Source organism: Typopeltis vanoorti, chromosome 10 (genome assembly GCF_054136105.1).
Source record: "Typopeltis vanoorti isolate ZY-2024b chromosome 10, IOZ_Tvanoo_1.0, whole genome shotgun sequence".
Classification (NCBI taxonomy): Eukaryota; Metazoa; Arthropoda; class Arachnida; order Uropygi; family Thelyphonidae; genus Typopeltis; species Typopeltis vanoorti.
This window is the reverse complement of record NC_143558.1, coordinates 4,651,437-4,666,942: the sequence shown is the minus strand read 5'-3', so window position 1 is coordinate 4,666,942 and position 15,506 is coordinate 4,651,437. Positions and strand designations below refer to the sequence as shown.

General features: G+C 34.7%; 1 protein-coding gene across 5 annotated transcripts in view; it reads left to right on the top strand.

The window, feature by feature from the left end:
- Positions 1–15,506, top strand: part of Cpsf100 (cleavage and polyadenylation specificity factor subunit 2) — a 325,511-nt gene that overhangs the window by 160,243 nt on the left and 149,762 nt on the right. For all 5 annotated transcript variants that reach the window (XM_090399663.1, XM_090399659.1, XM_090399662.1 and 2 more), the window contains one exon: positions 9,620–9,723. In XM_090399663.1, the coding sequence (XP_090255789.1) occupies positions 9,620–9,723 (104 nt within the window). The remainder of the gene's footprint in view (positions 1–9,619; positions 9,724–15,506) is intronic.

Sequence of the window (15,506 nt, the reverse complement as noted above, 5' to 3'; positions counted from 1 at the left end):
TCCTAAAATATTTTTGTATGTCTAACAATCATTTCCTACTCTGCTATTTAGATCCTCAAAAGGACTAACTTTTTCATTGTGTCAGTAGCTTTCTCTAGAGCCTCAAAAAATTCCTCCACTTCTACCTTAGTAGAACATTCTGTGGGACCATAGGCACAAATAAGTCTCATTGTCCCGTTCCCCATTCTGATATTTACCCAACTCACTCTACTTGACACTGCCTGCCATTCAGGAAGATGATCCTCATATTTTGTGTTGAATACTATGGCTACTCTTTCTTTTCCTTGATTGTCATTGCCTGAATATAACATTTTGTATTTATTGCTCAGAAAGATCTCACCAGTTTTTGTCTTTTTTGTTTCAGTCACCCCTATTATGTCGATCTGGTACTTATCTAATTCCTTCGCTAGCTCCATTTCTTTACTGTTCAGGCTTCTTATGTTGATAGTACCGATTTTTTTGTGTAATATAATTTATTAATATGCTGCAATAAATTTATATTCACATTTGGCTGTAGTCATGAAATTTTTTTCACTGACATTAAAAAGTAGTTTCTCCTCAGCTTTTGGACACCAGTATATTTAATGTACCAGTTTTTTTTTTTTTTTTTTTTTTTTTTTTTTTTAACCTCATTAAGCTAGCATTTCTCAACCTTTCTTTAGCATTCTTCTGCAGCTTGTCCCACTTAAGTGGGGGTAGCTGTTTTTGGTGAATCTCCTCCACCTCCTGTCTTGGGCTGTAACCACATCCAAGTTCTTCATCCTCAAGTTCTCTTCTATAGCTCTCTCCATCTCTTCTTTGGCCACCTGCACTTCCTTCTCCCCTGCACATCCATCTGCATGACCTTTCTTCCTACATATTCATCCTCCCTCATTATCACATGACCAAACTATCTCAACCTTGCCTCCTGTATCTTCACTCCTAAGTTTATAACCTTCACCGTTCCTTCACATAGTCATTTCTCAGATGATCCTTTCTGGTCACACCACAGATCCACCTAAGCATTCTCATCTCTGCTCCCTCCATCCTGCTGATATCATTTTCCCTCAGGGCCACAGTTTCCATAGCATACGTCATAGCTGGTCTCACTACTGTCCTATAGACTGTGCCTTTCAGATTGATCAGCACCGTCTTTTTAATACATGTTATCGCATAGCACTTGAGCCATCTCTCTGCAGTTCCTCCATCCCGCTTGTATCCTGCATTCCCACTTCCTTCTCCGTCTCTCCATTCTCTTCGACTGTTGAACTTAAGTATCTGAAGTCCCTAACCTTCCTGATGACATTTCCTTCCAGCTCCAGATCTGTCTCCTGGCTGCCATCCACTTTTCAACACATATACTCTGTCTTCTGCTCAGTCTCATACCTCTCTCTTCCAGTACTTTCTTCCATCTTTCCAGTTTAGCTGTCACTTCTTCTCTTGAATCTGCACACAGCAAAATGTCATCTGCATACAACTAAGGGATGTCTTCTGTCACCACCTCCAGCACAATATTAAACAGGAATGGACTTAATGCTGACCCTTGATGCAAGTCAACTGTCACTTGAAAATTCGTTTTCAAGTAACAGTTGTTTCCTAATTTTCCCCATACCTGTTCTAATCACCTGTAATTTCCTGTACCAATATATTATTTTCATAAGGATTTATTGCACTTTTTCCACCAAACTCCAATTTTGAAACATGAAAAAAAAAAAAAAAGTCAAATAGGAAAGGAAATCATGGTATTAAAGACGAACTGTGCGAAGCAAATGATTTTCTCATGGGATGACGTATAAGAAACATTATGATAAAGAAGCAGATTTCCTATACCAACATTTAAACAGTGAATATATTGCATATGAATCATGCCTTATATAGTATGCCTCAAAGGGTTGTTCTATTACTTATTTGGTATTCTAAAAATTAAATGTATAATTAAATGGCAAAGGATTTTCCTAAGTACTTCTTCTTCTTCCTAACATGGAATTTAGGCCAAGTGGCTTGTTCCCGTCTCATGCCATCTCTTTCTTGGTCTTCGAATTCTTCTTTTTCCACTTATTTTATATCTGTATAATATTTTTGGTAGTCTGCTGTTGTCCATTCGATTTAAATGTTCTAGCCATTTTTGTTTATACTGTCTTATGTAGTAATTAATTGGTTTTATTTTCAGGAATTGTAAGATTTCTTCATTTGTTTTGTGATCCCACTTGGTATATCCAGCTGTTTTTCTGAGGAACTTCATTTCTGCTGTTTGAATTCGTTTTTCATCTTTCCTTTTCATGGTCCATGTTTCACTTCCGAATAGTAGAGTTGGTTTTGACAAAACATTATATAGTCTGATTCTAGTGTGTTTTTGTACTAGGGATGGCTTAAATATATTATTTATTATGCCATTTACTTTGACAAAGTTTGATATTTTAGTGTGTTTGTCTTTTTCTTCTTTGTATGATAGATCACATCCCAAGTATCTGAAAGTGTTTACTTGTTCTAGTATTTTATTATCTATCACTGTTTTACTTCTTATTGGGGTTTCTCCTTTGAATGCCATTATTTTTGTTTTTTCTTTAGATATTGTCATATTATATTGTTTTGAGATATCATTTAATGATTTTAATGATCTTTGTAAATCATCTTCTGATGTAGCTAATACTATTTGATCATCTGCAAATAGTAGTGTATCTGTCTTCATTTGCGAGGTCATTTGTATACCAAATGGGTTATGCTGTTTCCAGATTGTTAATATTTCATTTATATATTGAAAAGCAGAGGTGAGAGGGTACATCCTTGTCGTACTCCTCTTGATATATCTTTCCATTCTGAGGTGTGTTCTAATTTAACTGCTATTTTATTTCCTGTATATATTTCTTGAATAGATTGTAAAAGTTGGTTTGGTATGTTTAAATCGTTTAATATTTTAAACAATTTTTGTCTACTAATTTTGTCAAAGGCTTTTTCATAATCAATAAAGGCCACGTGTTGTTTCTTTTTGAAATTCTCTTCTCTTTTCTATTAATAATTTTAAAGTAAAAATTGGATCTATGCAGGATCGGCCTGTTCGGAAACCATTTTGTTCTTCTAGTAATTTGTCTTCTACAATGCTGCATAGTTTCTCTTTTAATATTCCTGCATATATTTTATATCCTGTATTCAGTAGGCTAATTCCCCTATAATTATTGCAATTTTCTTTATTTCCTTTTTTATAGATTGGGATAACCAGTGCCTTTTTTCCAAGAGTTAGGGGTTTTTCCAGACATCCAAACCATATTAAAAAATTTCAGAAGTCTTTCATTAAATTTTTCACCTGCATTTTTGTATAGTTCTATATTTATATTGTCTTCTCCTGGTGTTTTCCTATTTTTCATCTTCTTTATTATATTTTTCAGTTCTAACATTGTGATATTTTCTATTAGGTCATTCTTTGTTTTATAAAATTTTATTTCATTGTTCTCATCTGCCCAGAGATTTTGGAAATAGGTCACCCATTTTTCTAAATCTTTTGTTTGTATTTTTATCTTTTCTTTTATTTCTTTATTCATGTATTTTATTACTTTACAGGTTTTGGGTTGTGGCTTAAATAAATCCTTTTCTAGTTCTGTTACGAAATTGTTCCATATTTCTCTATGTTTTTTCCTTACTTCTCGTTTTGCAATTGCACTATTTCTTTTATACTCTGCTTCTGCTTCTATTGTTTTGGAATTTAGCCATTTCTGGTAACTGTCCTTTTTGGGTTTTTTTATATTTTCTATTTCTTTGTTCCAGTCTCGTAGTCTTCTTTTTGTAATCTATTTGTGCTTTATTCCTAAGGTTTCTGTTGCTGCTTTTGTGAGAATTTGCTTCAAATTTTCCCATTCATCTTCTATGTCACTTGATTCATGTGTGGTTTCTGTTTTTAAGTTTGTGCATTTTTGATGTTGTCTAACATGATGATCCTGTAATGAAGAAATTTTGTAGCTTGGCTGGTAAGAATTTTCAATTCTATGTGTTTTTAGCCACTTTGGTTTAAAACGAATTTTTGCTGATACCATATAATGATCAGAGTTTAATTCAAAGCCTCGATATGCTCTTACGTCTAAAATCAACTCCGCTAATTTAAAATTTGTGATAACATACTCAATTACTGATTTGTATCCTCTGGCTGACCAAGTATATTTATGTATTTCCTTGTGTTTAAACATTGAATTCATTATTCTCATTATTATAAATGACAAAATCGCACAATCTGTGACCATTTTGATTACATATATCTTCGCCAAATTTATCTATGCTTGTTTTGTATTTTTTGTTTCCTATTCTGGAATTTAAATCTCCTGCTAGCAGTAAATAGTCAGTTTTGTTTGTTTTATCTATGTCATTCTGTAATTCTTTATAAAATATATTACTGTTTTCTTCTTTTCCCTCTTCTGGTGCATATGCACCAATTATTGTTATGTGGCCTCTTAATGTCTTGAGTCTAATTTCTATTAGTCTTTCATTCAAATAGTTGTAATATACAATATTGTTCTTTAGGGATTTATGTACCATAATCATTATACCTGCTTTTGCTCTTTCTTCTTTTTTTACCCCACTGTAGATTTGTATATAATTTGTTTCTTTTGTACCTTTTTGTTTTTTTCTTTGTTTCTGGTACTATACATATCTTTAATGTTAGCTTGGTTTAGTTGTTTATCAAGTTCTTCTTCTTTGTGTGCAATGCTTCTCACGTTCCATGTCGCAATCTTCATTATGTGTTCCTTTTTCCAATTTCGTTTACCGTTTCCTGGGTTGTGGTCTTTTCCCTGACAGTCCGTCCGGCTTTTCTTTGCATGAAACTTGAAAGTATTTTGAATTTCCCTAGGGCAGGTTACTAATCTGTCGCTGGGTAAGTCCAGTGGTAGGGCTGCTACCTAATGCCTCTGGACAGGCAGATCTAACAGTGTTTACTCTGTTAGGATAATAATGTTATACTGCCCATACTCGGTCGCCAGTTCCTCATTTGTACTTTTAGAACAGGATGGACCATGGGAAGGTGAGGTTGACATTTGAGTTGGAGGATTTGTGTGAATTATGTGAATTTTAAGATTTGATGAACAAGAAAATTTCTTTTCACAGATGGAACATTCGAAAGGCTTTTCATTAGTCAGTATGAATTCTTATATGTTTTTTAAGACTTCCTGAGAGAGAAAATTTCTTTTTGCAGATGATACAATTATATGGTCTTTCATTAGTATGAATTTTAAAGTGTTCCTTAAGAATTGATGCCCATTTAAATTTCTTACTGCATACTGTACACTTGAATGGTTTTTCATTAGTATGAGATCTTAGGTGACATTTTAGATGTCCTGATTGAGAAAAATTCTTTTCACAGATTGAACACACATGAATGGTTTCTCATTAGTGTGAATTCTTATGTGCCTTTTAAGAATTCCTGATTGAGGAAATTTCTTTTCACAGAATGGACACACGAAGGATTTCTCATTAGAGTGAATTCTTAAATGTGTGTTAAGATTTCCTAGGTGCAGAAATTTCATTTGACAGATTGTACAATCATGGGGTTTTTCATTAGAATGATTTCTCAAGTGTATTTTAAGATGTGATGCTCTCTTAAATTTCATACTGCAGGTACTACACTCGAATGGTTTTTCATTAGTGTGACATCTTAAGTGTGTTCTAATCTCTCCTGATTTTGAAAATTTATTGTCGCCGATAGTTCGTATAAAGTGGCATTCATTAGCGTCAATTCTTTTATCCATTTGATACCTTTCTAAATGAGAAATTTTCTTTCATTAGTAGTAAAGACGAAAATGTATTTCATGATATTAAACTGTTCTTTCTACAGATGCCCTCTTGACAGAATTCTCATTACTGCATACTATTCTCTATTTCTTAAGTAGGTATTATTCAGAGTTATGTTAGCTGTCCAGATTAAAATGTCTTATGACAAATAGCACACTCAATGGTTAATCCTGTTTATGAATTCAAAAATGATCAATGAAATTTACGTATTACGAAAATTTCTTATCAGTGATATCATATAGAAGAAGCGGTGCTGCTTATTTGATGAAAAAGCTGTTTTAAAAGTTGTTTTCTGTTTGTTAAGTAATAGTAACATTTTCCTAAGTAATTATATATATATATATATATATATATATATATATATATACATACATAGAGGATGTCCCAAAATTCACGCAAGAAGTAATTTTGATAGAAAACACAGGTTTTTAATTAAAAATTGTAATTTCTTATTGATTCATAAAGTATACAGTATAGGGTTATGCATGGAATAGCATATCAGGTAAATGGCCTCCACGACTTTGCTGGCACATACGCACTCTTTTGTCGAAATTTTCCATGACCGTTTTGCATAAATGTGGCTGAATTTCGTTGATACAGCGCTCGATTTCCTCCTTCAAGGCGTGGGTGGTCGTGGGCTTGTTGGCATAAACCTTAGACTTCAAAAAACCCCAAAGAAAAAAGTCCAACGGCGTTAAATCACATGATCTGGGTGGCCAATGACTCATGCAGTAATTGAATTGTTTCTCGGGCTGTATGGCATGTGGCACCGTCTTGTTGAAACTACATGTCATCTCCACATCCATAGCTTGCAATTTAGGCACAAAATACTGGATTATCATGTCATGATAGCGAGCACTATTAAATGTTATTGCTTTACCAGCCGCATTTTCGAAGAAGAATGGACCAATGATGCCTCCAGCCCAAAATCCGTACCAAACAGTGACATGTTGTGGATGCATTTGTTTCTCAACAATCACTCGTGGATTTTCTGAACCCCAAATGTGACAATTTTGTCGATTAACGAAGCCATCAAGATGAAAATGAGCCTCATTGCTGAAGATGATTTGTTCGAAAAATAAGTATCCACTTGTTGTTGTTCCATAATCCATTCAACAAACTCTCTTCACTGTGTGTGGTCAGTAGGCTTCAGTTCTTGAGTCAGTTGAACTTTTTAAGCATAAAGATGCAAATCTTTCGTGAGAATACGCTGTAGAGAGCTTCTCGAAATGTCCAATTGAAGACCACGGTGCCGAATTGATGTTCCTGGACTCTCAGCAACACTCTCACGAACTGCTTCGATGTTTTCTGTTGAACAACTTGTTGAAGGACGGCCAGAGTGTATAAGATCACTAATTGATCCAGTTTCCTTGAATTTTTTAATTAATCTTTTCACAGTTGAAGTTAAATCACTATTCCTACCATATTTTGTACGAAAATTGCGAACTGTAGCTGCCAAACCTTCATTATTTTTAAAATATTGCTCAACAATGAAAATGCGTTGTTCTTTCGTGTAGCGCTCCATATTTAATAACCCTGAACTGTCAGCTGTCACGCTGTCTTTTTTTTCTCGTTGGCAACACTTGGCGCACAAATGGTGCTAAATTTAAATCTTGCTTGAATTTTGGGACACCCTGTATATTCATTATGTTTCATATAGCAGCATTACATTGCTGGTTGGCATGATTCTTATTTTTTTTCACCAAAAACTAATTATTGCCCCTTCCCTCAAAAATCCCCCTGGGGATGGTATTGTTTCCATTGAGAAACACTGCATTAACATGCCAAACTATCCTATTTTCAAACTAAAACTGATATTGTAATAGTAGTAGTACCTTGAATTTGCTTATGTAAAAAATAGAATGAACTCCTTACATTCTATTGTGAATGTAAGTAAAAAAAATGTGCAAACACTTTGTAACAGAGTTCACAAAGAATTTTAATAATGCAGGTGTGGGAGGTAGGAGCAGCTTTCAGAATTTAATATGATTTTCGTAATAATATTGTAAATCCTTTGCTAGGCATTACAATAGTCACACAACAGCTTCCTTTCAAATAGGTATAGTGTTATTTCTACTAAATGGAAATAACTGATTTGATCCTCAGCATACCTATATCTTAGGCATCCTCTAGGTCTTTTTTCTGCCACATTTGCTTAAAAAATTTGTTTTGCTTAGCTTTCATTCAACACTGGTGTCATTTGTCCATGCTTCATCTGTGGTCTCCAGTTTATCAGTTGTTTCATTTCTAACCTAATCCATATATCAAAATGGGTGTAAACAAGGTCTTGCATACTGTTTGTTATCTTGATATTATAAGGCTTTTTCTCTTTTCTAACCACAGCAAAACAATATTCTTATTATTATTATTTAGGCAACTTATTGAGGGAGGCACTAAATCTCATGCCAACCACTATCCAGCATATAAACCGATTAAGCTGGCTTCCACCATTGTAGATTCTAATTTTTTTTAATATATACAGAGTGGCTTAAACATTTTAAAGGCTTAAACATTTAATTACTTTTTTATTTATTATTTTTCTTTTTTTTATATTGAAATATAGAATCAAAGTTTTTTTTTATTAGTTACCCCCCAAGTTCTGGACTGGTAGACCGGTTCTTAAATTTTGAACACTCAACACTCAGGGGCTACCCTGAGTGTCGATTCTTCAAAAGGGGGGTTCTGCCCCTTAGCACCCAACCCCCAGAGTATCTGACTGGTAGGCCCAATTCTCCTTGAATTCTGATGACTCGAATTTTGAAGACTCGACACTCAGTGTAGCCCCTGAGTGTCGATTCTTCAAAAAGGGGGGACACCAACCCTCCGAGTACCTGACTGGTAGACTGGTTCTCCTCGAATTTTGAAAACTCGAAAGAGGGGGTTCTGTCCCTGGTGCCTACACCGCCCATCCTCCAAGTTCCGGACTGGTAGGCCAGTTCTCCTTGAATTCTGATGACTCGACACTCAGGGTAGCCCCTGAGTTTCAAAACATTTTAAATAACTTGACACAAAAATGTTCCATAAAAAAGCTTATCATTTTATATTATGGAGTAGATAAAAAAAACCACATTGCTTAATTGTCTTCCATTTTCAGCTTCACAAATACTGGCACTTTCTGTGACATATTCCTTGATAGCTGTTAATGTTTCTAGCTGCAAAGCCCTAATTTCTGCATAAATGTTCTCATTCAGCTGTTGAATTGTCTTTGTTTTGTTCACATACACATTTTCCTTCAGATAATCCCTGTAGGAAGAAGAAGTTGGGAGCCATCACATCTGGAGACAGTGATTGCCAATTAATTGCAGATCTTTTCATTAGAATAATTGAATGCTGATTTTCAAAATAAAATTTTGGTTCATTGTTGGGTTGTTAACATTTTCATGATTAATTTCCCAAATATTCCTTAGAATATCTGGAAAAAAAAATAATAATAATCAGAAAAGTGATTTACATTCAAGCCCTTAATGACTTATGGACCACTCTTTATACATACACATATGCAAACGTGCACATTTACATATTTGATTTGGAAAAAATGTGTTTGCCAAGAAATTGCCTAAATAACAAAATGTGTAAGCTTTTCTTCGATGCATATGTTATACTTCTTTGCCTGTTTTCATATTTTTGTCTTTTTACTTGTATAAAACAAGTAAAAAGACATGATGATTTTCATACCAAGGAAAGTTAGTATAATAAAGCCTCACTAATTCCCAGCGTTGAAATTTTTTGCACTAACATCTTATGTTCTCTTTCACTGTTATCTGGTGGTTGAAAATCTAAACAACACACAAATTTCACTTGACAATTTGGAAACTTATTGAGGACAGAACATTCTTCCAAGCTTTATCCTGTTTCTTTAAATTTTAAGATTCATCGAAGAGTACGTCTAGAAGGAACAGAACTCGAAGAATATATGAGGAAAGAAAAAGAAAAGGAGCAAGCAGCTGCAAAGCAAAAAGCTGAAAGAGAAGCGTAAGTCCTTAATTATTCTCTATATACAAAATACAGTTGCAAAACAGTCCTTCACTTTATTCAGTATGATAAGAGAAATTATATTCATGTTATATCTCATCTGATATAAATGAGTTTACATTGAAAACTATTTGTTAAATTATTTTTGTATTGAGAAAAGTTGATTTCATTACAAGTTAATTATAAGCATTTAATATACAGAATTCACCTGCATTGGAAATAAATTATTTAATATCACAGTTTTCAGTCTCATTTGAAGGTCATTTTGAGTGCATAGAGACAAAATAGAATAACAGTTGAAACTTATTTAAGTGAAATTATCAAATAATAAATTACAGGTAGTCCTCGGCTTATGATGGACAAAAGTTATTATTAAAAATTCTCTAATTTAACTTTGCCGCCAGCATATACATACGTATATCACATTGCTTTTGTATACGCATCGCAGCATCACCATTAGTCGACAAGCAAAGCCTATCACCAATACGCAATAGCCACTGCTATGATTCACTCACTTCCAACTTATCACAGCCTTTGGCATGTTAGTTGCTAATCAGAAGTCGAAGTGTTCATTTCTCTCATTGCAATTTTTGTATCTCATTGTAACCCTATCATGTCCAGTAAGAGAAGTAATACTACGGATGAAAATTCCAACATAAAAAAGGAGGCGAGGAAAGCTTTAAGTTTAGATGTTAAAATGAAGATCATTAAAGCACACAACAAAGGAAAGAAAGTCAGTGAAATAGCACGAGAAGAAAAACTAACGCGTTCAACAATTATAAAAGATAAATCAAAAATAATGGAGGCAGCTAAAGGAGCAGTTAATATGAAATGTACAATTTTAACAAAAAAAAGAGAAGGGCCAATTCATGAAATGGAGAAGCTTTTAATGATATGGATAGATGATCAAATCATCAATAATATTCCTCTCAGTTTGTTTAGGATTCAACAAAAGCACGCAGCCTATTTGACAATTTAAGGAAACAACAAGAAGATAAATACAGCGAGCATACATTTAACGCTAGCAAGGTTGTTTTATCAATTCAAAAGCCGATTTAACTTACATAAAATACGAATAATGGGAGAAGCTGCTAGTCCTGATTTTGAAACTGCCAAAATTTTCAAGAAAAATCTGAAAGAGATGATAAAAGATGAAAGCTATTTGCTAGAGCAGATTTTTAACGTAGATGAAACCAGACTGTTCTGGAAAAGAATGCCAGAACAAACTTGCATTCACAGAAAAGCTACATTGGTGCCTGGTTTTATGGCATTTAAAGATAGGATTACGCTTCTTCTTGGAGGAAATGCTGCTGGTTTTAAATTAAAACCATTTCTTGTTTACTGTTCACAAAATCCCAGAGCTTTGAAAAACATTGACAAGAATAAGTTGCTGGTTTACTACAGGAGTAATCCTAAGGCTTTGATGACAATTGTTTTATTTAGAAGTACGTGCCTACTGTCTTGAAAAAAACATTCCTTTTAAAATTGTATTGCTGCTTGACAGTGCTCCAGGGCACTGTCAAGCAGCAATACGATTTGAATGAAAATATAAATGTAATGTATCTACCTTCCAACACAACAGCTGTGATTCAACCTATGGAACACAGTTCTACTGCTACATTCAAGACATATTATGTAAAAACTACATTTTCTCAAGCAATAACAGCAATGGACAATGATGCTATAACATTACGCGATTTTTGAAAACTAAGAAAAGTCTCATTGACTATGTTATTGCTGATAGTGATGTTTTCTCCCTGGTGCAGGACACCAGAGTGTACAGAGGATTTGAAATTGGAAGTGATCACTATTTAGTCTTGAGCAGGATAAAATTGAATTTCATATTGAAAAGAATAACATGTAAGAAAGTTTTAAAGCGAATAAAAGTTGAGCAGCTCTCAGATGTGAACTGTAGACTAAAATACAGAAATATTATTGAAAAGAAAATGAAAGAGTTTGAGAACAGGAATCAAACCTTGGAGATTCAGTGGCAAACTCTGAAGGAAACATTGATTGATTCTGCCAGAGAGGCATGTGGTGAGGTTGTGTGCAAGGATAAAAAAATCAGAACTCCCTGGTGGACACAGGAAGTTAAAGAGGCAGTGAAGGAAAAGAAGAAAGCATATCAAAAGTTCCTGGCAAATAAGTCAGCTTTTACTCTTACAGAATACAGAGACAAATGTAAGAAAGCTAAACAGTGTGTAAAACTAGCTAAACAAAAGTCATGGGAGGACTTTGGCAAGAATATAGAAAATAAATATCAAGAAGGTGGCAAAATATTCTGGAGGTTGTTGAAGAAGCTTAGGAATGGAGGAAAGAGTGCTGTAAAAGGAATTAGAGATGATAAAGGTGAAATGAAAACAGTAGAAAAAGATATCCTTGAAGTATGGAGTAATTACTTTGAAAAACTGCTAAATGAAACAAACAGTGATGACAGCACAGTGATAAAAAACACTGACCAGGCATGCAGTCAGGAATACATATCCATACTTGAAGTAGAAAAAGCCATCAAAGGCTTGAAATGTGGAAAGGCAGCAGGAGTAGATGATATTCGACCAGAAATGCTGAAGTATGGTGGTATAAGAGTCTTACAGTGGCTGCACTGCATAGTTCAGAAAGCCTGGACAGAGGGACGAATTCCCGATGATTGGAGTAGAGCTCTGATAGTACCCATATATAAAAAGGGAAATAAAACTGAATGTGAGAATTACAGAGGTATTTCCCTACTGAGTGTTCCTGGCAAGATCTATGCAAGTATACTTGAGAAACGGTTGAGAAGAATTGTGGAAGAAAAGCTTGGTGAAGAACAAGCTGGATTCAGGCCAAATAGAGGCTGTCAGGATCAGATCTTCACTTTACGACAAATAGTCGAGAAAGCATGGGAATATAACAAAGATCTGTATTTAAGTTTTGTCGATTTGGAAAAGGCATATGACAAGGTGCCAAGAGAGAAGCTATTCAGTACGCTGCAGTTATATGGTGTCAATGGGGCATTATATCAAGCAATACTTAGTCTTTATTTCAGTTGTGAGTCAGCAGTTAGAATTGAAGTACAGGAAGATGGTTTAATGTTAAATCTGGTGTGAGACAAGGATGTACATTATCCCCTCTGTTATTCATTATCTATATGGATCACATTATGAAGGAATGTGGTATTAAACCTGATATCAAAATTGGAGATGTTAATGTCAGCTCTTTGCTTTATGCGGATGATGTTATACTTCTAAATAAATCCGCTACAAGTCTGCAAGATTCTCTGACTAAATTGAATAGCTGTTGTAATAGATATGGTATGAAGGTCAGCAATAAAAAGACAAAGACAATGAAAATAGGCAGAATCATTGAAAATGTCAACTGTGTTGTGAATGGAGAACCTGTGGAACAAGTAAAACATTTCAGCTACTTAGGCACAATTTTTACTGAAGATGGTAAACTAAATATAGAAATAGACAACAGAATCAGCAAAGCTGGTATGGTGGGAAGTCAATTGAATAAATTCATATGGAATAAGAAAGAAATTAGTCGGAACACTAAATTAGCTGTATACACGACTGTGTTCAAACCAATTTTAACTTATGGATCTGAGAGCTGGGTCAGAAGTAAAACACTTGACCAAAGACTAGAGACCGCAGATATGAGAGTCCTGAGAAAGATTAGAGGCGTGAACAGATGGCATCAATGGCAATATCATATTAAAAATGAGGATATTAGGAAAGAACTTAACATTGTCAGCATCCAGGAATGCGTTAGCAGAGCTAATCTCAGATGGTATTAGCAAAACAAGTGTTCTCTGCCAGGTTGGCAGGAAAACGGCCCAGAGGAAGACCAAGATATAGGTGGATTGATATGGTACAAAGTGCCTTAGACGATAGAAATATAAGATCTGATAATGTTGGAGTCTTGACAAGTAACAGACTGATTTGGAGGAAAATTGTAGATAGGAAGTTTATAATGATGTAATTTTTTCATGTAGTACTGTCATATGCTGTACACCCCTTGAGGGTACATGGCAGGAATTTGATGATGATGATGATGATTTTTGGAAAAATTACGATATTAACCAATGTATCCAGAACATTGGAACTCCATGGAAGGAAGTATAAGAACAATTGTATGCGAGGAATTTGGAAGAAGTTACTACCGCAGGAGACACTCAAAGAGTACAATGAGCATAGTATATTAGAACAAATTGGTGAAGAAATCATTGAAATTGCAAGAAAAACTGGATCTAGAAATCAATATTACCGATGAAGAATTAGCAGATCACTAAGAAGGTGAACTGACTGATCAAGACTTGATTTTCCAAAACGAGATACAGGAGGCAAGGTTGAGATGGTCTGGTCATGTGATGAGGAGGGAGGACGAGTATGTGGGAAGAAAGATCATGCAGATGGATGTGCAGGGGAGGAGGAAGTGCGGACGGCCAAAGACGAGATGGAGGGAGGTGGTGGAGGACTTGAGGATGAAGAACTTGGATGTGGTTAAATCCCTAGACAGGAGGATGTGGAAGAGACTGACTACAAACAACGACCCCCACATAAGTGGGACAAGCTGCAGAAGAAGAAGAAGAGAAACCTAATTTACGAAAATATTATAATAGAAATCAAACAAATCGAGAATTAAAAAAGTCCTCGACTTACGATGGAGACGTTGGAACCAAACCCTGTCATAAGTCGAGGAATACCTGTATTTAACACAATCAATAGCAATATTGAATAGAAAAACATCTCAAAATTGGGAAAGTTTTTGAACCATCATTTCTGTTTAGGTTCAGATGATACATGTGTGCTTTACATCTTTCTTTCTGTAACCTTTCTAATAAAAAATTGGCTTATGTGTAAAACTTAAATCCAATGAAGCTTGTGTTTAGTAGATATGGCATGACTGGCAAGAATCCAAGTTAATAAAATCATGGGACTGGATGTATCTGCCCATAATAAAAGATACTGTATGAGCAAGAAATTCTGTATACTCCTGGTTAGGAAAGAAGAGGATGTTTTTCCTTTGGAGAATTGTAAGATGAATTTAGTGCACAAACCAGATGGAAGGAGACTTGAAAGTTAATTTGGTAACTTTCTCATACACACCTTGGACATAAGGAATGTCCTCTGAAGAGGGACAGAATTATCAGTTACTTTGCTGATGTTGGGATTGTAACCCTTTTAGATGATGGTAGCTCTAATGAAAGACAGTTCTGTGTTAGAAGAGCCCATAGAACATAAGGTTGTGTGCATGCATGTGGTGGGTGCACTGAAATTTTGATAAGATAATATCCAACTTCTGAAATGGATGTTGATGATAAGTAGTATCAATGTACCTTCCTGTATTTGTTTTCTTTCTGCATCCTGACAACCGAAATCTATCATTAAGTTGTTTTGGATAAAAATATCGAGAAATGGAAGGTACTTATCTTCTATTTTAAGAATAAATTTAATCCTTGGATGAACTTCCTGAATGTTCTATATAATAGTTGGCTAAGGTGGGAGAGATAGGCAAACCCACTGCATTTCCTTTTGCTTCTTTGTATACACCCATCAACAGCTTCCTTTCTTCTCTCTGATCACTCTAACTTATAATGCAACAGTGCCCACATAAATGGCACTGTTGTGTTATACTTCTTGAGACTTGTGGGTGAGACTGATATATATAAAATTTGACTAGATTTCCAGAAAACAAGTTCAAGATAGCAACTGTGGACTGAAATATGCAAACATTATAGGAGAAAGATAAAGACCCATTGGTAAAATATGAAGGAAGCATTATTAGATACAGGGAAAAAAAAA